The sequence below is a fragment of the Schistocerca serialis genome, chromosome 8 (genome assembly GCF_023864345.2).
Source record: "Schistocerca serialis cubense isolate TAMUIC-IGC-003099 chromosome 8, iqSchSeri2.2, whole genome shotgun sequence".
Lineage (NCBI taxonomy): Eukaryota > Metazoa > Arthropoda > Insecta > Orthoptera > Acrididae > Schistocerca > Schistocerca serialis.
The window spans coordinates 38,967,558-38,992,467 of record NC_064645.1 but is presented as its reverse complement, the minus strand read 5'-3'; the positions used below and the strand labels follow the sequence as shown (position 1 = coordinate 38,992,467).

General features: G+C 42.3%; 1 protein-coding gene across 1 annotated transcript in view; it reads right to left on the bottom strand.

Annotated features, from left to right (window-relative positions):
• LOC126416750 (Down syndrome cell adhesion molecule-like protein Dscam2) overlaps positions 1 to 24,910 on the bottom strand; it is an 859,584-nt gene that overhangs the window by 526,402 nt on the left and 308,272 nt on the right. The window contains exon 4 of the mRNA XM_050084589.1: positions 1,322 to 1,460. Coding sequence (XP_049940546.1) covers positions 1,322 to 1,460 — 139 coding nt within the window. The remainder of the gene's footprint in view (positions 1 to 1,321; positions 1,461 to 24,910) is intronic.

The following is a 24,910-nucleotide window of genomic DNA, read 5'->3' as shown; positions in this document are numbered from 1 at the left end:
TACATTTTAATTTGAACATATGAGGGTAACATTTTTTCATTTCATACCATATTTATGTTCCACATTACAAACGTTTCACATATCGAAATTTCCACATATTTGATGAAACATCATGATATTATTTTGAACAAATAAACTGACTTAAGAAGAAGAAGTTCATATAAATTTCCACAAAGTATTCTCATAAATCTTTGGTGCTAAAACACGATCCTCTGTTTAGAAATGTTGTTAGCATAGATAAATATTTTATAAATGAAATTATACAATCTAACAAATAAACAGCTCAGTCGATATCTTTGGATTTTAAGCATGTCATCAGTTGCAAGCACATAGTATCCAAAAGTAATATGGTTATTGCAAATGTTATATAATTAGATACTTGTCTTCTGTAATGCAGATACCACTGATAAAGGGCACCCACCCGGTATTACTCTGGCAATAAATAAATATGTAAATGAAAAGAATCTCTATTGAGCATACGTTTCCAATATTTGCAAGCCGCACTGTACCACTTGTTCACAACATCCATATTTGCTGTTTAGACCACCAATGCCCCAGATCCATCAACTGGTTCACAGAATGATGGGTTTAAATCCAGCATGCATGTGGAAATACAATGTTAAAATCATCCAAGACAATGTGCTGACAAAAAATGTTACAGCCAATACTCACTTTCTAAAATGTTAATTTGGCCCCTCAGATTACCTGCTAACTCAAAAGCTGGCTATCTCGAAATGCACTCTCCAAATCACTGATGTAATCAGAGAAAAATGTTCTGTGCATAATAACTAGCTCTTAACAAGGATGTGGGGGCTTCCAAAGAGCTAGAATCAACATACATGAGTATAGCTCTTACGGCTTACATACATAGTAACATTTAGAAGTATCCAGATACTATTAAACCAAGGTACTTATCTTGTACTGCATATTTCAAACAGATAGTTTGTGTTTTTTCTTGAGAAATAACTTAACTGGTGCATTCTGAAATCTTAATTTCACCGCAATTTACAAACATTTTAACAGGCATGAAAAGAAAGATAGACATAAAATTCATTCAGGTGTCCCTCAACATGACAAAATGAACACCGATACATTTATTACTCCAATTTACATTAGGAAAATAATTTGAGCACATCTAAATTAGCTGTGTCCTTTTTCCCTGGTATTAAAATATGCAGTACTTTGTCATTTGGCTGACTAATCTACAAAATTTCAGAAGTAAGTCTGCTATGACAGTATGTAATAATTTCTGCACCTTGCTTCACAATCCACTGTAGATTCTTTTATATCAATAAAACTACATATTTAATATCTGACATACCTGCTCTGACATTAACATCCCTTGAATGAATAGAACCAACTGAATTTTTTGCCAGACACACGTAAACCTGTGCATGTACCTCTTGTCGGTAGTCTTCGGCTCGAAATGGTGGGAAAACTAAGTTTCCATTGGGCATAACCTACAAAAATAACACAACTTTAACAATAACCTAGGAGAGACCTAATTATCAAAGTTATAGCTGAATACATTAAATGAGAATTAAAATATGAATAAGAAAAAGTTTAATTTATAATGAGATCATTACTGACAAATTTCCACTCCTAAGTCATAATATCTGGTATGATGTAAATCTTCTGTGGATGATTAGAAATTGCAATTAACTTATAAATTAAATTTCATTTACAGTGACAACACAGGCTGTGACTACTGCATTTATATCTTTAGATAAACACAAACACACACACACACACACACACACACACACACACACACACACACACACACAAAACTAAAAAAGTTATTGGGGTGGTAGAAGTTTTCTCGGACTGCAACAAGATACTGTTGATGTTGTGAAGTCTTGTTTTTATGTTTGTGCTTCAGTAATAATGTTATGTCTGCAAAACACTGTTGTTCATGCAGCAGTTTACAGAAGTCCAATTGTGTGTCTTCCATTCAAATGGACAAACTGGAATATCATGCTGCCATCAAAGTTGTTCTGGTTGGTTTACCACCAAAAGTAGTTTGTCTAAAGTATGTGAAAACTTATAAGAAATTTATACTTTCATCTACAATAGTGAAGAATTCATATACGACAACTTGTCTTGAAAATGATTCGTATGAAATAAGTCTCAAAAGTTCAACCACACGCAAAAGGATGAAAAAGTGGGCAATGTGTAGTGAGCAAGTGGGGATTAAAGGTATCCCCAATGACTGATGGCACAGGTATTTCAGAGGAAAGAATCATCATCATCATCATCATCATCATCATCATCATCACCACCACTACCACTACCACTACCACCATCATCTTGTACAGCTGTTGGCCACATCTGTTGGAAGCACAAGCCTCTCCATCACCTTCTTTCTTTCCACCACTCTCCCATCTCCACCTTGCTGCAGTCCTCTCCTTTCTTTGCATGCAGTCTTTCCCTCCTTTCAGACACTTGTCTCTCGGTCTTCCATTTGTATTTTTCCCTTTCTTTCATCTCGTATATCTTCCGGTGTCTCCTCTTCTCCTATGTCGATATCGTCTAAGCCTTGATTTCTCTATCCCACCCTGTATTAGTTCGTCTACCACTGATTCCCTGAACCTCTCATTCCTCAACCTGTCCATCCTTGTCACTCCAATACTATTTCCAAAGAATTTCATCTCACTAACTTGGGTTTTGTATCTCTCTCTCCCTGCCATTATCCAAATCCCGTAAGTATATCTCTGGATTTCGAATTCACTGCACCCAATAAATAACCCTTTTCCTGTTTTGAGTACATCCTCACTCTCCATAAGGCTTCTAACACTCATCCAGAATGCTTATGCTCACCAACCCTCCTCATTTATTTCTCTGTTGTTTCTCCTGTAGCAGGCTTCCCAGATATATGAAACTCCCAGCCTTCCTCTGTTGTTCCCCACCAGTTGTTATTATAGTTGTGATCATCATATCACACTTACTTATGCTAAATTTCGTCCCATATCCTTGTACTATTCATTGCCATACTCTTCTTTATATGCCTAAATCATCACATTGTCAGCAAACAACATTGCTTTCATCTTTTCTTCATGTGCCAGTCCAGTCATTATCTCAGCCTTCACCCACAAAGGTAAAAGTGCACTTCCCTGCCTCAAGACCTCCTTCTGTTCCAGCCTATTTGATTGTCTGAGGGAAGAGTATTTTACATTTTATATGAAGTAATAACTATGAGAAAGCTCAGTGAAAGTCAAATGCCACATTTGTTGAAAGAAAACAAAGCACAAATCAGAAAGCGGATTCCTCAGCAATACCTTGTTTTAAAAGAATCCTACTAATTTAGTGCACTGATTTGTTATTGTGAATGAGACACTGTTGCAACTTGATACCAGAAATAAAATGGTAAATAAAGCAGCAGGCAGGAGCTGGTGGTTCTGCACCTGATAACACACAGACAATTTAATCTGCTGTAAATAGCAGAGTCAGTATTTTGTGGGATAAAAAATGGATTTTTCTTATTAATTATCTTGCAACTCCTCTGCTCCAACTTCACTAAAAATACATCGTAAGAAGCCGTGGTTGGAAAAACAAACAACAGAGTACTGCAAAGGTGCATTGGCAATGGGAAGACCAAGAGCTACAGGTACAAATTGTTGAAACATGCATCACATTAACTACATGTGGAACACTCGGACTCAGTAGCAGTCGTAAGCTTTTCTGTCCTCAAGAAAATCAAAAACATTGCACTATTAATGATTCTTTTGCATGAATCCCAATAGTGTGTAAGATTTGGTTTAATATTTTACTTATCATCACTCAGGCAGCAGAGCTCACACTGTGATGCTATCCGATCACTGAACGTAAAACATGCAACAATGCCAGTGACTTCATCAGCAGCTACTACAGAACTTGTATCATTCTGAGGCCCTCCTCACCAATATCAGCTCCTCTGAACTACAACAGTTACAAACATACCTTCACCATGCACCTCCTCCCTCCTTTCACCATCTCTTTCTCTCTCTGTCTCGCGTTTCACTCATTATTTTAACCTCATTTTACTACTGACATCTACAGGCAAATTCGTCCTCCTCATCTTCTGCTACCCATTATCTAACCATCCTTACACACATCTTATTCCATCCCAAATGTCATACTCCCGTCCTACGTTCCCACACCAGTCAGCATGGACAATAAGAGGGAGAGGGGATGGAGGGGTGGGGTGGAGGGGGGAGGGAGAGAGAGAGAGAGAGAGAGAGAGAGAGAGAGAGGGAGAGAGAGAGAGAGAGAGAGAGAGAGAGAGAGAGAGAGAGAGAGAGAGGGAGAGATAAACTGCAAAACGACCAACACCTCAATATTTAGTGAACTTTTCTATGGTGTTACATGCGAAGCATCAATCAGCTGCAGGTGAGTGAGTGCTCTTCCTCTATTCTGTAATTTCATTATTGTGGAGCTACTTTTCATACATTTTGAGGCCAGGATGAAATAATCTTCTAGTTATTATATCTGCTACAAATCTTTATTAACTATGAAGGTATCTCTCCCAGTCTCAGCTATCTTGTTCCACTCCAGATCAGCCAGTAGTATGTCAAACAGAGGCCACATTACTTGATCATCGATTTCTTTCATGTTAACCTACTACTTCTTTCCCATCCATCCCTTTCTCCATCTCTTCTATAATACTTCTAGGCAAGTCTATTTAACAGATGTTCATTATAATACTGTCACCTATCTACCACTCTTCTTCCAAATAACGCCAAACACTATTGTCAACTTGCAGGGTGTCACAGGAAGGAGTCCCTGATTTCGAAATTAAGTATCACAAAAATTAAGATAGACAAATGAGCATTACAAAAGGTATGTTTATTGTGAAAGCTGTAAGAATTTTATGCAGAAGTTATACAAAAGTTTCAAAATAGTTCAGAAAGCTGCTAAGAGATGTCAATGTAATCACAATATATAGCATAAATAGCATGCCCCATCTCAAAGTGATCAGTTCCACCACTGAAATGTGAAAGAAGGTTGGCTACTGAAGGAAGAGGTAGAAATCATGCATTCCATTGAACAATGGGTTTTTCTGGTACTGGAAGTTCTTTGCCACATTCCAACAGACTGGAAGTGTGGCTGATGATCTAGTGAGGAATTCAGCAAAATCCAAGGAAATCTATCTAAGGAATTACAGCAGAGACTGTTTTGAAGCACTACAGCATGCAGAAAATACTGAGATAGAGCCAACACATTTCCACTCAACATTCAAACCACCGAGCCATACCTGTATGAGATGTACAGCAAAGAGCTGACTTTGTGAATTAGATTCTCACAAAGAGTGATTGTGAAGAATTTGGTGTCAGCTGCATTTAGTTCACAAAGAAGAACACTTCCACCCGAATGGAATCACAAATAAACAACACTGACAATTTTGGGATTCCAAAAATCTCCATTTCTGTGAAGCAAAACCACTGTATTCTCCCAAAATTACTGTTTGGGCTGCAATATGCAGCAGAGGCATTGTATCCCTTTTTTCATGTAGGAAATGATCACTAGTGAACGTTACACTGCAACTCTGGAACAATTTGTCACAACACAGCTAGCATCGGAGGATCAACCAGATACAAGTGGTTCATGCAGGATGAGGCCAAACCAAATCACACCAAACAGATCTTTTGCTTTATTGAAGAATATTTCAGGAACAGAGTCATTGGACTAGATTATTGCAATTTTATTTTGTGGGGCCAATTAAATGACACTATCTACCAGAACCATCCCACCATGTCAGAAGATCTAGAATCGGCGATCTGTGTGCCATTTGAATCCATTTGCATTGAGATACTACAGAACGTAATGGCAAGTTTCATTGCTTGTTTGCAACACCTACATACTAAAAATGGTGGACATTTCAAAAATGCTGTGATGTGACTGCAAAGACTGCTTGCAGAGGATGAACTTCATTACACACGCTGATAATGTACGAGCTGCACAGCATAGAGTGCCGTCTGGTAGCAGCTTTTCGAATTATTTCAAAACTTCTGTATACAATACTTACAGCTTTCACAATAAACATACCTTTCGTTGGACTTGTCTATCAATCTTTAGTTTTAGAAATATTTAATTTTAAAATCAGGAATTTCTTTGCTGGACACCCTGTATCTATCACAAATCCCAATCCCATAGATGTTTTGTCATACCCAGATGCTTCACCATGAGACCCTTGAGCAAATTTAATCAAGCTGGACTTGTCAAAAACCTATTCTCTTTCTCCCAATACCTATAGTGGTAGAACTTTCTGTGACCAACCACTCCTATAGAAAATGACCAAACACCAACCTGGCTTCGCCCTCCTTTCACAGGTCACTTCCAATAACAACAAACATCTAAGATAAGGAAAGAGCACTCAACCAAAACCTTACAACACACCCTGACTTGATCGTCCTCCAAGTGGACAAAGGCTTCATTGCTGTTGTGATGAAGAGCAGTGATTACCTGACTGACAGTATGTGTCCGAATGTCCAAGTTACGAACCCTGCCAAGGGATTGCTTTCCAGCATTCCAGTCCCTACTAAAATCCTTAGGCCCATCCCAGAATCATTCCTCTGAATTCATCTCCCCCCTCAACCCAGTTACGCAAACACTCGTCATCCCTTCTATATGTTCACACAAATCCATAAAACAAACATTCCTGGAAGTTCCATTAAAGCTGATTAGCATACTTCCTCTAAAAGAATCTAGGTTATCACAATCCACTGTCCACTGCCTAGTTTTACATATCAAAGGCACAAACCACTTCCTTCATTGTGTCTCGACCATCCTTATCCATATTACCACTCTGACCCCTATTTGTCACTGTTGCTATCCTATAAATCATGATCACAAACAGATCTTCTGTACCATATCCACATATACCAATAATGCTCAGACCACCTCTGTAAACTACCTGCAAAGGAGTGTCACCCTCATCACCCACTATCACAACAGAGCTGGAACTACTTAACCATATTCATTGCCAGGGCTTTGACTACGTATCACTGTTTCCGTACATTCATCGTTTAGTAGATAACAGGACAGCAAATTAGTTTCAGTGATATAATCCTCCATCTTCAGGCCCCTCTGCAACAGATGGTGATAACACTTTCCACAGGCATTATAACCATATCTCTAGTAAAAGGAGCAGAAACCACTGGTGTCTGCAAAACTGTATAAATTTATTTTTTATGGCGTGTCTGGCTGCAGCACACATAACCACACCAGCAAATGAGGAACAATCTAACCACAATTCTTCCCACCTCTTCCAAAATGGTATTGCATCATCCAATCTATGAAATATCTTGGGCCTTCCTAATGCCACGACTACTCCCAATCCTGTACCACACGGCTTGTGTCTTTTAGAAAGATCTGGGGGCAAGATCTGTTCTATGCACCCACCCGGCACATTATATTCCAGTTCATCAAAGACAGTCAGGCCTGTCAGAGGCAGGGCACACCTGTTAAAGCTATGATATGATGTACCAGCTCTACTGTAAATTTTGCACAGCCTTTTATGTGGGCACAGCCACCATCCAACTGACCACCCAAATGAGTGGCTACCACCACACTATGACCAAGTGGAGAACCAATATTATTGTGATGGCATACAGTGCTGAGCACGGAACACTTGACTTTGATGGCAGCAATCTATGCCACCAAGATATTCTCCCAAACACTAATTTTTCCAAATTACATATATGGGGATTGTCCTTACAACATATCATTTGATCCCACAATCCTCCCAATCTCAATTTCTGCTAGCTCCTGTTCCACACCCATGTCTCCCTGCCCTCCCCTCCCCCTCTTCTCACACTTCCTTTACTCCATACTAACACCCTCCTCCCTCCACTGCCCCTCTTAACTCCTCCTGGCTGTGGCAGGGTGAGCTAACTATTGCCACTCTTCTGTCCCATCTGCTTGCTGTCTCTCCCTCCCAACTGTCAAACACCCTTCCATCCAACCCTCCCCATCTTCTTTCTCCCGTCTGCTACTTCACCCAACACAGCACATCACACCAATCAGTGCAGTACCAGCACAATGTAGTCAGATGAGACAATGTAGCTCTGTGGGTATAGATGTATGTATTCTATACTAGTTTGCTCAGAACGAGGACATCATGGAAAAGGCTACTGAATGTTTTTGCTCTCTTCCATATGTCCATCAAGCACTCACCTCAATGTATAGTGAGTTGCTGCATCTACTCCTTTCATTACTTCTACACCATTCCTCGTAAGTTAACTGAAGTTCCTTATAAATACTTCTAACTGTAAAATCCTGACTTCTACGTCCACATCTACCTACGTACTCCACAAGCCACCTTACAGTGCACAGCGGATACTACCCTCTACCATTACTAGTCACCCTGTACCATCACTAGTCATTTCCTTTCCTGTTGCACATGCAAATAGAGCACGGGAAAAACAACTATCAAATGCCTGTTCTCTAAATTTTCTCAAGAGTCCCCCCAAAAAAAGTTGAATACCCCCCCCCCCCCGGACTCGCATTTGAGTTTCCAAAACATCTCTGTAATACTTGTGTGTTGCTCAAACTTCCCAGTAACAAATCTAGCAGCCCACCTCTGAAGTGCTTCAATGTCTTCCTTTAATCCGATCTGGTGCAGATCCCAAAAACTTGAGCAGTACTCAAGAACAGGTCACTCTAGCATCATATATGTGGTTGCCTTTACAAATGAACCTTAGTTTCCTAAAATTACCACAATAAACCAAAGTTGACCATTTGTCTTCCCTACCACAATCCTCACATACTCATTCATTTTCATATCACTTTGCAATGGTACAGCCAGATATTTAAATGATATGACTTTGTCATCACCATCATCATCCTCATCGACTGCAGGTTGCTAAAGTGGCGTCAAATTGAAAGACCGGCACCCGGCGAACGGCCTGTCCGACGGGGGGCCCTAGCCATACGATTAATCGAACTTTGTCAAGCAGGACACCACTAATGCTTTATCTGCACATTAAGGGTTTGCTTTTCTAACTCATCCACATTACCTAACAGTTCTCTACATTTAGAGCTAGCTGACATTCATCACACCAACTAGAAATTTTGTCTAAGTCATTTTGTATCCTCCTAAAGTCACTCAACTTCGACATCTTACCATACACAAAAGCATAATCAGCAAACAACCTCAGATTACGGCCCACCCTGTCATCCAGATCATTTATGTATACAGAAAATAATAGCACTTCTATCACATCTCCCAGGGGCACTACTGACAGTACCCTTGTCTCTGATGAACACTCACCATCAAGAACAAGATAATGAGTTTTATTCTGTAAGAACTTTCCGAGCCACTCACATGTCTGGGAACTTGTTCCACACGTGTGCTGGCGTAAGCTGGGGCCAGCACTCAGGATAGCAAAGATGCCGGAGCAAGTGAGCCTATCAGGTGAGGGGCCAATGACAGACTCACAAATAACACATTCCAAATGTCCTCTCGACCGCTAGTATTTAGATTGCCACCACGGACCGAAATACCCAGTCAGTCATCCAGAGAGTCAACGAGTCGAGACATCAGTCGCAGCCCAGTGGGAGCCGCAGTCACAGTTAGCTCAGAGTCAGTCAGTACCTACCGACCAGAGTAGTGCACATAGCGGACTTGTACTTCACCAGCAGTGAGGCTAACCTGGATTATTATGGAAGAGCTTGTACCACAACACCTGAACTTCTTATGAATAAAGAACCCTGTTAATACAAGGGTGCAGTTTGTGCTGTGGAAGAGGATACCAGCCACCAAATAGCATCCTCTCCTTGCTTCCCATGGTACAGGCCTACAGTGACAATGAGATGACAGAAAAAAACTGGCGACGAGTATAATTCAGTGCGGATTTTGCTTGCTTATCTTTTGTTTCAGCTGTAAGGAGTGCTCCTTCCTAATTTGTTGTTGTGTTCTTGCATGTATTCCACGAAGGGAACTGCAGAACTAATCCAATTTCTCTTTTCAGAGGCTTTGCTTGCTTTTAGCTATAACATATTTCTGTAAACCATAGTTACCGCACTCCCTCCAGTCCCTGCCCCCACACCTCAGCCACAGACAGACAATGTGATGGATCTAACACAAGCCATTCTGTTTCAGAATCTATAAACTGCTGCCTTGTTGACCACAGAACAACAACCAGCGGCTGCACAAGCTGCACTGGCTGCACAACAGACAAACTGACACGTCCAACAAGTGCCGCCGACTAACATACCAACATTCCGGCAATTTAACGACACCACCCAAGAGGAACGGCTCAAATACCTGACACAATTCCAAGCACATTGTGAAGTTCATCGAGTTCAAGGTGCTGTAAAGCTACAATACTTTCTTTCCATTGTGTGGTCCCCAGTGTTCAGGTTAATACACAAACTATTCCCCAACTGCGTCTCCTGACAAATTCAGTTATGACAAAGTAATCACTTCATCAACCAAGTACTATGACCAGCAAGTCCAAGTAGCTCCCAGCCTGATATCAGTTCTGTCACTTGCAGAAAAAGCTGTGAGTGGTACACAGAATTTATGGGCATAACTAGGAAGTGTACATTTAAGTGTAGTTGTAGCAACTTTTACAGTGATTTAATGATTAGAGATTCTATAACATTCAGTGTCCCAGATAGTATAATACGGGAACAGTTCCTAAAGTACTCTGATCCATCACTTACTCAAGTGTTGCAAATCTTAGAGCAATAAGATTCAGTTACAATAGTGGCCGATAAAATTGATCAGGCCCCTTGCTCACAGGCCCCTTGCTCACGACCGCCCCAAGCAGCCACAACAACGAGCACATACACAGCCATGCGGACAGCCACATAGACATGTAAACAGACCTGTGAATTTAGTAAAGTCTTGCCTTAGATGTTTTGCTTGCCATAAAAGACAGGTTTGCCCATCACCTAATGCAACATGTTACGCGTATGGAAAAAAAAGGCCACGTCCAAGCAGTTTGTTTGCAATGCCGCAAAAAAGCCAATTTTGCTCACTCCCAGAAAAAGCAGGCTTGTGCACATGCAGTGAACATTCTGTTTTCCAAACTTACAACAGATTCTGACAAAAATATGATTAAGGTTGTGCCTCATTCTACCCTAGTGCTGTGCAACAAGGTCCTAATAAATTATTTGTCTCATTACAAACTGTTGGCTGTCATGTGAACTTTCAGTTACACACAGGTACCTCAGTAGCTCTGGTTAAACGTGCCATGTACAAACAGTTATACCCACCACGCCTTTCGAAATCTAGCAAGCATGTCACTGCTTACAACAGACAGGAAATTCCAGTGCTTGGACAGGGTATTTTTCCTGCCATCTACACATCTCACACTAGGACACCGAATTGAAAGAAATGCAAGATAATGGTGTAATTGCTCCCATTCAAGCTAGTCAATGGACAAGACCTCTTGTTTTGTTGGCTAAGCCTTCTGGTTGCATTCACATTTGTCTTGACTTCAAGTCTGCAGTCCACCCTCAGACAGCAGTTGACATTTGCCCATCACCTCGCCCTGAGGAACTCATCGACAGCCTGTGTGCAGGACGTCACTTTTCTAAGACAGATTTGTTTGACGCCTACTTGCAAAGTGTTTCTTGTAAATACACACTTAGGACTGTTCAAGTATTTGTGTCCGCCCTTCGGCAGTGCTTCCGCGACCACCATTTTTCAACGTTACTTGGAACTGCTGACTGCAAAAGTGCCATTTTGTTCAAATTACCCTGACGATGCTGTCATCTCAGGTCATACACCAGTGGAACACATTCCCAATTTGCACACTCTTTTTCGAGTGTTGTCAGAACCAGGACTAGAGTGTCATCTCGAAAAGTGTGACTTCTTTCAGACTGAACTACAGTACTCAAGTCATGTGATAAACAGTCAGGGAGGGCACCCACTCCAATCTGCTTGCAATCTGTGACCTGCCTGTTCCTCACAATGTGTCTGAACTGCAGTCAGTACTAGGCAAGATGACATACTACATTTGGTTCATACTGAATGCCACTCAGAGCACGGCCCCATTGCATCACTTGCATTGCAAATATGCGCCTTTTGTGTAAACTAAAGACTGTCAAGATGCATTTCACAAACTCAAAAATGTTTTGCTTAGTGGCAGATGTTTAGTGCATTTTGACCGTGCCAAGCCGGTAGTTTTGCAAGTCAGCACTTCTTCCTACAGAATCAGCACTGTGCTTTCGCACAGAACTGGTGCACAAGACAGAAGCAAATCAGATGTCCTATCTTGCTTTCCGATTGGCCCAGACTCTGATTTTGATGCATCTGCCACATCTTGTTGCCAGATCGATGTGCAGGACTCTGAATTGCTGGAATCTTTTCCCTTGCACTGCAGAAAACTAGTAGAGGCCACGGAAGCAGACCCAGATCTCAAGATTTTGTTGCGTTACATTCCCACATCTTGGCCTCGTTCATTGAACAGTGTCCAGAACTCTGTCGTATGCCAATATTCTGCATGTCAGCATAACCTTTCAGCTCAACAGGGTGAAAGTCTAGTTCATAATGACAGTGGACAATCGTGTCTGCTTATTCCCAAAGTGTTGCAAAATAATGTGTTGCAATTGCTTCACCAAGGACATTGGGGAATTATTTGCACTAAACAGTTAGCGTGACGTCCCCGTACTTGGCAGGGCACAGATGCCCACACTGAACAGATGATACCACAGCGTTGCACACGTACAGAAAACCAATCTGCTCCGCTACAAACATTTTCAGCTTGGCCTAAGACTCATACACCATGGGAACGAAAGCACATTGACTTTGCAGGACTATTTTGGAACGCTCGTTGGGCTATAGTGGTAGACTCTTTCAGCAAGTGCACATCTGCAGTGCCTATGAACTCAACCACATCAGTAGCACCATTCAAGCGTTGTCCTCCATATTTTGCATAGAAGGTTTACCAGAACTACATGTGTTGCACAACAGACCAACGTTCACGTCATGTGATTTTGGACAGTTTTGTGAACGCAATGGCAATGGCAAGTGCTCTGTTTCACTTGCAGTCCAACGGAGAAGCAGAACGGTTCGTATGCAGTTTTAAGCAACAGATGGCCAAGTTTCGCACCACCCACACGTGGGAACAGGCACTGCAACTCTTCCTCGCATACTATCGCTCAAACTCAGGAGATGGGTCATCACCTATGGAACTTCTACATGGCCGCTGCTATCCGATGCACTGCCAATTGTCCATAAGTATTGTTTTGCGCTGCACGATCTTGTTCTTTTCAGGGTTTGTGGCAACTGTGGGCGCTGGGAAAGAGGTTCAGAATGATACAAGTTCTGAAGTAGCTGCTGAAGTCACTGGCATTGTTGCATGTTTTAAGTTCAGTGATCGGATAGCATCACAGTGTGAGCTCTGCTGCCTGAGTGATGATAAGTAAAATATTAAACCAAATCTTACACACTATTGGGATTCATGCAAAAGAATCATTAATAGTGCAATGTTTTTGATTTTCTTGAGGACAGAAAAGCTTACGACTGCTACTGAGTCCGAGTGTTCCACATGTAGTTAATGTGATGCATGTTTCAACAATTTGTACCTGTAGCTCTTGGTCTTCCCATTGCCAACGCACCTTTGCAGTACCCTGTTTTTTGTTTCCAACCACGGCTTCTTACGGCGTATTTTTAGTGAAGTTCGAGCAGTCACAGTTAGATCAGTCTCTAGCTCAGAGTCAGTCAGTACCTAGTGACCAGGGTAGTGTACATAGTGGACTTGTACTTCACCAGCAGTGAGGCTAATGTGGACTATTACGGAAGAGTTTGTACCACAACACCCGGACTATCTTAAGTTAAGTAACTTCTTGTTCTTATCAATAAAGAACTCTGTAATACATGCATGCAGTTTGTTTCATAGCAGAGGATACTAGCCACCAAACAACAACCTCTTTTTGCTTCCCACGGTAAAAGCCTACAGTGACAATGAGACGACACAAAATTATGCTCGTACCTTTGTTAACAGTTTGTAGTGGGACCCCGGGTCAAATGTGTTGTGACTCGCCGATCTTTCAAAGTGCCGTCACGCGTCCTCTACGTCCTCTATGTGCGGCGCTGTCTGCCAGCTGTGCAGCAGCAGGGCCACCTAAGCTGCCAGCCAGCCAGCGGCCACTAGACTCGGACTCAGTTATGATTTGACTGTTAAAGTGTACACACGTCTTACTCTGTTTACTTGATCTGTGACTTTCATGTATTGTGTCTTCCTTGAAATATATTTGTTCAACTTGAAGTTATAACTAAACATTTTTCGGAAATCTAGGAATATGGAATCTGTCTCTTGTCATTCATACACAGTTCACAGTATATTACATGAGAAAAGGGCAAGCTAAGTTTCACACAAGCGATGCTTTCCAAAACCACGGTGATTCATGAACGTAAGCTTCTTGGTCTGAAGGAAATATTTTATATTCGAACTCAGAATATGTTCAAGAATTCTGCAGCAAACTGATGTTAAGGATATTGGTCTGTAATTTTGTGGGTCAATTCTTTTACTCTCCTTATATACAGGAGTCAAACGCACTTTCGTCCAGTTGCTTGGGACTTTGCACGGGGTGAGAGATTCATGATAAATGCATGCTAAGTATGACGCCAATGCCGTAGAGTACTCTTTGTATAGCCAAACTGAGATTCCATCCAGACCTGGTGACTTTTTTGTTTTCAACTCTTTGAGGTGTTTATCTGTACTGGGGATGCTTACTACTACGTTGTATACACGGGAATCTGTTCGATGGTCAAATGATAGTATGTTTGTACAATTCTCCTGCGTGGATGATTTCTTAAACACGAAACTTTGGATTTAATTTTGCTGCACCAGATTGGTCAAGAGTGACTGGATGAAAGCCTTAGACTCACTTAGTGATTTTAAGTAGAACCAGAATTTTTTGCTAAGGTATGATGGTGGTAGCCGTTGCATGCTTTGTACTTAGATATTTTCAGATGCATGAATGTCTACTAACCTTTGCCTATCATCAGTGCGTGTCTTCTTATGAAGCAAGACTGCAACAGCATTTGCTTCCTCAGCGTTTTCCAAATTCCACTGTGAAATCACAGTGCGTCTTCTCCATCTTTAATCCACTTACTAGACATGTACTTCTCCAAACCACAATTTATAGTCCATTTAAACTTTTGCCCATAACTCCTATAAATCCATCTTACTGGAATCAAGCGATGGCAGTTCATTGTCTAAGTGAGATGCTAACAACTGCTTTTCTACTCTTTCTAGCAGAAACACTCTTTTAGTCTTCTTGATTGATTTATTAATTTTGCTGTGATGACATCATGAACACCCCTCTATCCTGATGCCATCGATAAAGTCTGACCTGTTAGTAGCTGCAAAGTCCAAGATATTTCCATTGTGTGTGGGCTATCAAAATAGTTGCTCAAGCTAGTTTTTGGAAAATGCGTTCAAGTGTACTTCACAAGACTGTCTGCCTGTATACCTTGCAATGAATCCATTCCATAGACATCCCAGTCTATGGTCCGGAGGTTATGGTCACCTCCCATTAGTATTGCATGATCTAGGTGTTTACACGCTACTGACCACAGACTTTCTTTGAAAGACAATAGAGCTATCACTGTGAAACCATGTGGCCAGTAAAAATCTCCACCAATTAACTTGGTTTTACCTAGATCTGTTAATCACAACCAGATAGCTTCACTGTCACACTTAACTTTGACCTTAATAGAGACAAATTTTTGTCAACTGCAATGGACACTCCCCCTCCTATGGCATCTAATCTGTCTTTCTGATATACATTTCATGGCTAACTAAATATCTCAAGAGCTTTCTACTTCGGGTTTCAGCTAGCCCTCAGGCCCAAGAATAATTTCAGCCTGAGAACTTTCCTGGAGGACAGTACATTTGGGAACTTTGTTATGAATATGTTAACAACTTACTTATAAAATTTTGAGAGTTGGAAGTATAAGTGCCTTTACTCTGAATGCAGTCTGATTTCGCTACCTGTCAACTGGTGAGTGTACCTCAAACTTCTGCCTAGACTAAGAAACACCATGTGCACTTGACAAGTACTGCTTCCTTTGTGTAGTGCATTGCTGACCAATCACGGAGAGCCCTACAATTCCCCACTCAATACCACAGGTACGGACATCTGCAGCCGAGACCTTCACGTGGTCAATGGAGCCTTCAGTTGATACCCTCCACTCAGCTCCAAACAAAAGGAGTCCAGTCAACTCTGGGAACACTGCTGCAAATTGCAAGCTCTATTTACATCCCACTCATGAGACCAGTAGCCTATACCATCTCCGCCAGATGCCTGTATGAAATAAGGATGGCCTCAGAACCCAAGTGACAGGCATCATCGTTGCTGGAGCGAGCTACAACTTGTAGATAACTGCATCCTGCATGCTTGATAGCTGGAGGCAAGGCCCCCTCCACATCTTGGGTGAGGCCCTGAGTATAGACTGGCTCTCTTTCCACCCCTGAATGCTATCTCCCTAAGGGGATAGATAATATACCTAACATTACAGCTCCTGATAACTAGCGAACCCCCGCCCACATGTACCTGAGCAGACCCTGCTGAAGGAATGCCCACCTGCTCACTCAAAGGGCAAATAGGCAAGGCCAGATGGCCAGCCTCCATATTGGTCCTCCACGTCAATGGTGTGAACACATTACGACTTGCCACTAATCCTGCTGTGAGGGCAGTACACTGTGTCAGGTGCACTAGAAGGTGCCTCAGCAGCAGACCCATGGGTTAACGAAGCCTGAGGTGTCCCATACTACACGCCAGGTTCTCCACCGCTACTTCACCCTGAGGCAGCAGCCTGAAGGTGGCTGACTGCAGCCAAAAGCGCATTCAGCTGTTAGAAAACTGTGGCCAGCTCATCCTGTATCTCCAAGCAACATGCACGCATCCTACCCACCCTAGCAAGAGTAGCTGAAGAAGTAAACTATAAAAGCAGACAGAAACCTAGCTTGCAGCTTGCTACCCACCTTACATGTCACTAATGGATGCTGATGCCTTAATAGGCTGTGTAGCTGGCTGTTCAGAACAAACGAAAACTGTGCTACAGACTGCTTGAATTTACACTCACAGTTAAAAAGTTGAGATCAAACCTTTTAAACAGAAAGAAATATGAAATATGCTACTAGGAAAACACAAGAAATGCTAAATATGTAACTTGCCACTTTGGAGATGTGAACATATGACAGTGAGTGATGACTTACTAACTGAATAGACACTTCTCTTCAAAACGAAGCAAATGAGCAACTACTGTGCAACAGACTGAATGAATTCACACTTAACAAAACATGACAGTAAACCTCTTAAACAGAAAAAATACACATACAATTTATAAAACATACTGCTAGGAAAACATAGGAAAAGCTCTTTACTTTAAATAAATCTGTAGACATATTGTCTCAATATTTTGTCTGACCTTTTCTTTCACATTCCTTTTTTTTCATCCCTTTCTCATTTGCTTCACTGCACTAACTGTGAATCTGATTTCTCATCAGTGTAGACTGCTGGTTTCCCAGAGTCCTTAAAAATCTCATTTCCATTTGTGCTTCAATATCTGGAATATTTCCTAAGTTGCCTCAGAGTCATTATAAATACACATTTACATCTTTTTGGTGTGCTATTCATTGATTCAAATGTTTATTTACAACATCTTGCAAACAGTTTTGTTATTCTGTGTAATGTGTGACTTCAGTGCCATATTATAACAACAAGTGGTCCATAAAAACCTACATGGAGTGAAATGAAGGTTAAAACAGCTACATGGCGAAAAGGAAATTCTAATGTAATCCTCTGATGCACCTGAATATAAGGGTGTCAATCCTCTAAATGTGTCACGGAAAATAGCACTCTGTCTTTTCCAACATTGTTTATATCATAACAAGCCGCACTTTCCAAATCACAGTCTAGCATGGATGACGTACGGTAAGGAAAATTCGATCGATAGAACTAATAAATTCTGAACAATATAAGGAAAAGATAGATTGCTACTTACCATAAAAATGGCACATTAAATTGCAAACACACACAATGAAAAGACATTTACACATTAGCCTTCAGCCAAAGCCTTCAGCAGAACAGGGAGCACACATACACATTCATTTACAAAAGCAGGCACACCTCAAGGCTCTTGACCACCATTTCCAGTAGCTGACATACTGGTACGAGCTGCCGGAGATGGTTGTCAAGTGTGTGTGACCAGTGACTGCTAGTGTGCTTCCTTTTATGGTAAAGGCTTTGACCAAAAGCTAATATGTAAGAGTCTATTCACTGTGCTTGTCTGCAACATAACATGTCATCTTTACAATAAGTAGTAATCTATCTTTTCCATATATTGTTGATATTCCAATATGGAGTTTCCAGTGTCTAATAAATTTTGAGGTAGACTTGATGGCCAGTAGGTCCACTAACCTTAAGGAGAGGAGATGAGATGTGTAGCACTGTAGATAGATGCATGTAAAAGCGTAAGTGACAAATTGCCTAGATTTTGAAATTACCAGTTTCATCTTCATGGAGCAAAAAGGGGCAGGTTGGGAAAGATTAAAAAGGAAGAGTAGGTCAAGGTTAAAAGGGAAGAGCAAGTCACCCAGACCCCAGGGTGAGAGGGACAAAGATGCTTGCCTGCCCTCATCCTCACTACAGAAAGATACCACTCACCTTTGTGCCTGAGAAAGCTGCCCTCACTTTTTAAACTTTCCCAATGTATCGCCCTCCTCTCCCCCAAGAAGAAAGTGTTAGTTCTGAATGCTAAGTATCGTGTCACTTTACCATGTCATTGTCTCACTGTGAAGTCTCTGTCTCATGACAATGTAATCCAGCTGGCACCTCCCCCTGTGTCCAGGCCTTTTCTGAGTATACATCCTTCTCACATAATTCTTGAACAGTGTATTTCCTATCGCTAGCTGAACTTCATTACAGAACTGAAACAGCGCTTCTGTCCTCTCATTCCTACTCCCATATATTTGTTTTCTGTCTCTTCCCCTACTACAGCTATCCAATCGCCCATGATTATCTTCGTCTTCCTGAACAAACAGAGTTACTATTTCAATGTCCTGATACACTCTCACATAAGTATTAAAAAACACATGGAATTTTTTTTTTAAGAATTATATTTATTCATTTTCTCTTCTAGGTAGTCCCCATTATATATTAAAAACTTATGCCACATAGCAGAGGTGTTGAGCTGCAAACAGACACAACAGAAAGACTACTAAATGCATAAGGTTTTGGCCAGAAGGCCTTCTTCAGAAACAGACAACATACACATACACAAGCTGACAAACACAGTTCACACACACATGACCATTGTCTCTGGTTGATGGGGCCAGATTGCAAGGAACTGCGCATGATGAGAGAGGCAGTCTGGGTGGTGGGATGAGCAGAAGGCTGGAGTGGAGAGGTGAGGGAGAACAAGGTAGGGATGGGGGAGAGTAAAGTGCTACTTGTGGGAGTATTCAGGGACGAGTTGGAGAGAGAGTAGGGCAGCTATGTGCTGTCGGGTGGTTAGAGGCACAAGGGTGGAGGGGGGGGGGGGGGGGGGGGGGAGTAAAGGAAAAAGACTGTGGGTGCCCTTGTTGAATAGAAGGCTTTGGAGTGAGAACAGGGAAGGGGATAAGTGGGTGAAGGACAATGACTAATAAAGGTTGAGACCAGAACAGTTAAATTTACATAGGATATATTGCGGGCAGAGTGTCCACCTGTGGAGTTCAGAAAAGCTGGGGCTGGTAGGAAAGATACAGGTGCACAAGCTGTGAAGCTGTCATTAAAATGAAGAATGTTGTGATGGGCAGCATGCTCAACAGCTTTGTGATCCTGCTGTTTCTCGGTTACAGTTTGTCAGTGGCCATTCATGTGGACCGATGGCTTGTTGGTTGTCATGTCCACATAGGATGCAGCACAGCTTGTAGACCACATGACTGGTTTCACTGGTAGCTGCTGCTTGTGACCAGACTGGAGTAGGTGCAGTAGGAGGATGTATGGGACAGGTCTTGCATCTAAGTCTATTGCAGGGTTATGAGCCATGAGGTAAGAGGTTGCGAACAGAGGTTGTGTAGGCATGGACAAGGACATCGTGTAAGTTTGGTGGGAGGCAAAAGATTGCTGTAGGAGGGGGGGTGGATAGCTAGTAGGACATTCCTCATTTCAGAGCATTACGAAAGGTAGTCAAAACTGTGGTGGAGAATGTAATTCAGTTGCTCCAGGTCTGGATGTTACTGAGTCATGAGGGGAAAGCTCCTCTATAGCTGTCATGGGGGGACTTTGTGATGTGTGGCCAACTGGAGAGGTACGGCAGAGGAGATCTGTTTCTGTACAAGTCCCACCACCTGGCCACAGAGGATCATTCCTCTCAAGACTTGGTTACACCCAGAACTGGAGCAACTGAGTCATATTCTCCGCCAGGGTTTCAACTATCTCTTACCATGCCCTAAAATGAGGAATGTCCCACCCATTGTCCTCCCAACCCCTCCCACAGTAGTATTCCGCCACCCACTGAACCTACATAATATTATCTACATCCCTACACAATCCCTGCTTCTAACTGCTTCCTTCATGGCTCATATCCCTGTAAGGACCCAGATGCAAGACCTGTCCCATACATCCTCCTACCACCACCTACACCAGTCTAGTCAGAAGGATCACCTATCCCATCGAAGGCAGGGCTACCTGCGAAACCAGTCACATGATTTACAAGCTAAGCTGCACCCAATGTGCTACATTCTACATGGGTACAACAACCAGCAAGCTGTCTGTCCGCAAGAGTGGCCACCAACAAACTGTGGCCAAGAAACAGCTCTACCACCCCATGACTGAGCATGCTGGCCACACAGTGTTCTACATTTCAATGACTGCTTCACAGCCTGTGGCATCTGGATCCTTCTCACCAACACCAGCTTTTCTGAATTGTGCACATGGGAACTCTCTGCATTATATCCTACTTTCCCATAACCTTCATGACCTCAACCTTCCTTAGGGATTGTCCTTCAGTCACCTATCCCCTTCCCTGTTCCCACTCCACAGACTTCTATTCAAGAAGTGCATCCACAGTCTTTTCACTTCTCTCCTTTTCCACTCCCCTTCCCACCTTCCCCCCACAATCTAACCTCCCGACTGCATCTAGCTGCCCTACCCTCACTCCCCCTTGTCCCTTCATGCTTCCGTGAACAGCATTTTACCGACCCCCAACCATACCCTTCTCCTTACCACCACCACCACCCAGACTGCTTATCCCATCATGCACAGTTACACACAGTGCGGCCACAGCATCCAGAAACAATGGTCATGTGTGTGTGTGAGATGCTTTTGCATGAATGGGTGTGTATGTTGTCTATTACGGAACATGGCCTACTATTCATTATTTTCATAATATTGTCATTATTCCAGCCTGTTTTTTTCCCATAGTTTGATACACTTATGCCAGAGCTTTTCACAGTACCTGACACACTTCTAGAACTCTATCTTTGGGACAGATTTTAACTTTCTCACATGCATTTTTAACCTCATCCACACTTATAAAATAAGGCCCTTGAAGTGTTTCATTGTTTTTGGGAACAGAAAAAAGTAACTTGGTGCCATATCTAACAAATTTGGGGCCTGTGGCATAATTACGGTGACTGTGGCATACTTACGGTATTGTTTCTAGCCAAAAATTCATGAACAAGAAGCAAAGTTTGAACAGATGCATCAACAGCATATAAAAGTTACAAACTGTTTCGCCACAAACCCTCGCCTTTTTCTCCAGTTGCTTCATATAAACGGCACTGAACTTTTAAGTAGTACTCCCTGGTTATCATCCAACCTTGTGGTAAGAACTTGGGGTGCACTTGCCATTAACATCCAAGGACACAGTGAATATAACCTTCACATCTGAACACATTTCTTGACTTTTTTTGAGTGTTAGCAATCCAGAACACTTTCACTGTGGCAACTGAGCTTTAGTTTTAATTTCATATTCATAAATCCATATTTGGCACTTGTTGTGACACATTTCAGTAGTTCTGCATCACTGATAACTTCATCTAGTGACTCCTGAGCAATTTGCGTACACCACTGGTTCTGTTTAAAATTTGACAAAGCTGCAACAAATTTTGCATTCACACATTTTGTATGCAAAATATTAAAAAAAAATCTCGCGGCATGAGCCAAGTGATATTCCAACATCATCAGTGACTCTCTGGTTGTGACTGGGCAATCATTCACAGTCATTTCTTTCACTTTTTCCAAGACTTTTAATCAGTCAATGATGAGCTGGGGCATTCAGGGCACTTCTTGTCTCCAACATCTTCACGGCCTTCTTTGAAACGCTTGGACTACTCATAAACCCTTATTTCACTCATAGCAGATGTCCACAAGCAATATTTAACATACACAAAACCTTTCTTATAGGAAAATACAAAATAAATATAACAACAAAAATAATCAATTATTGATAATATAATATAAATGGTCAGATAAAAAAATCTATTCACCAAGCAGCAGCAGGGGAACACATACACAAAAGGATTTGATTTTCACAAGCTTTCAGAACCAGTGGCTCCTTCTTCTGCCAAAAGAATTGAAGGAAATGAAAAGGAGTGAAGGAAAAGGACAAGAGAGGTTTAGGGAATGGGGCACAGTTCAGAAAAGTCAGCCAGAATCCCGGCTCATGGAAGACTTACTGGACGGAATGAGAAGGAAGGATGGCTACAAGACCACACTGAACTGTTGGTGCAGCATCTTATGTCCCACATTAGTCCCACCGATATCATTAATCCTATACCTTCATCAAATTGATCACTCTCCCATATTCCATATTTTTGCATGTTATTTCCCACACCTTTCCTGTGCCACACAATCTTGTATCTCATCCTACTAACCTTCCCAGCCTCCCACTCTTTTTCTGTTCTGCCCCAGCTCGCACCCACTAATTCCATCTCACCCATCTGCTTGGCTCACGGAATCCCCCCCCCCCCCCCCCCCATGTCCTCACCATCTCCGACTGCCGCCCCTCCTTCCTCCATCTGTTCAGATTCTGCCAATCCTAAGTCCTCACCGACATAGTCCTGCAAAACTATATCAACTCAGTCCAAAATTCCTTGCAGTACCTTCTCTCCATCCACAAAATTATCCTGCCATGCAATCCCAAATTCATGGAAGCCATAACACACATTGAAACTCTTGCCCTGCAGGAACTAGAGCAACATGCACACTGACACCTCAAAAAGCTCTCCACCCTGCTCACTTCCTACTCCCGCCTTGGAGTACCACAGTGCACCACCTCTACAACAACCTCCAAACTTCCTCCATATCCCCTCATAGCTGACAAACCCTGTCTCGCAGACCTACCACATTTACCCTACCCTCCAAAACTCCCTACCACCACCATACAGAATTAAGAACCAAAACAGACCTAAAACACAGTCATGAACCTTTGCTCCAGAAGCCTTAACCCACAGAAATATCAGTCCTGTCCAAAGGCCTCATCTTTTGCCCCATTCCCAAATTCAATCATGCAGGACTTGTTAAAGACCTTCTCTCCTTCTCCCGGTCCCTACATAGGAAAAACATTTTTGCCACCAACCCTAGCAATCAGACTCGACCAAACACAGTTCACTGCTCCATCCAACTGTGATCCACCTCCCAAAGACCTCAAATCATTACCTGTTAACTTTCCAGAATTTCTTAAACTCGAACCTTGCCTCACCATCATTCCCCAAATCCCTCAACATGCAAACTAAGCTTACATCCACAGAAAGAACCGCAGTCCAATCTAAAAACTGATCCTGACCTCATAATCCTATCTGCTAACAAAGGCTCCACAACTGCTGTTTTGAACGCAAGGATTACCTGGTAGAAGGACTCCACCAGATGTCAGATACATCTACCACCTACCTTGCCACACTGACCTCATTCCAGAAATCCAGCAGGATATCCAGCCACTTCTCAGATCCTAAGCCCATTCCAGAACCTCTCCCCATAGTTCATGTCTCTGCTCACCCCAACCACTCCCCACACCCCTACCTTCTACACACTTCCAAAAGTCCATAAACCCAACCACCCAGAAAGCCCCATTGTGGCCGGTTATTGTGCCCCCGCTGACAGAATCTCTGCTCTTTTAGACCTACACCTTCATCCTATTACCCATGACCCACCTTCCTACATAAAAGATACCAACCATTTCCCCAACCAACTCTCCACAGTTCCTGCCCCTTACCACACAGTGTCCAGCTCGTCACTATTGATGCCACCTCCCTTTAGACTAACATCCCTAATGCCCATGGCCTTGTGGATGTTATATGGATCCTTCCCACCAACATCAGCTTTTCTGAATTGTGCAGGTGGGAACTTTCCCTGCAATATATGCTACATTCCCGTAACCCTCCTGACCTCAACCTCAGGTAGTCATTGTCCTCACCCATCCAGCCCCTGACCTGTTCCCATTCCAGTGCTACACAGCCCTCATTCCACCATCGCACCCAGTCTTTTTACTTCTCTCTTTCTCTGCTACTCCCTCCTCCCCCCCCCCCCCCGACCTCTCCTCTGCCCTCCATCAAACCGCATGATTGTAAAAGCGTGAAACGTGTATGTCTCCTCTCTCTGTCATCTATTTTTGATGAAGGCCGTACTGGCCAAAAGCTTATTTTTGTTGTGCCTATCTGTGACTCAGCATCTCCTCTGTATGGTAGCAGCAACTTTCCATTTCATAATATTGTAGCATCCCATTCTGGATTTTCCATTGTTAGATATGGGTAGATCAGAAAACTAAAGAGGTAGTACTGATGTGAACTGAATAGAAAATACATTTATATTACAATTTCACTAAATGGAGAGTCAGTTTATGGGACAAATACCTGAGGCATCAAGGAATTATCAGCTTGGTAACGGAGGAAAGTGGGGGAGGGAAGTTACACAAAGGAAGCAATTACTCTAATGCCAGCATGTTTGTGAAGAGCTCATGTTTTTAAGGTTAGGTGATTGTTTG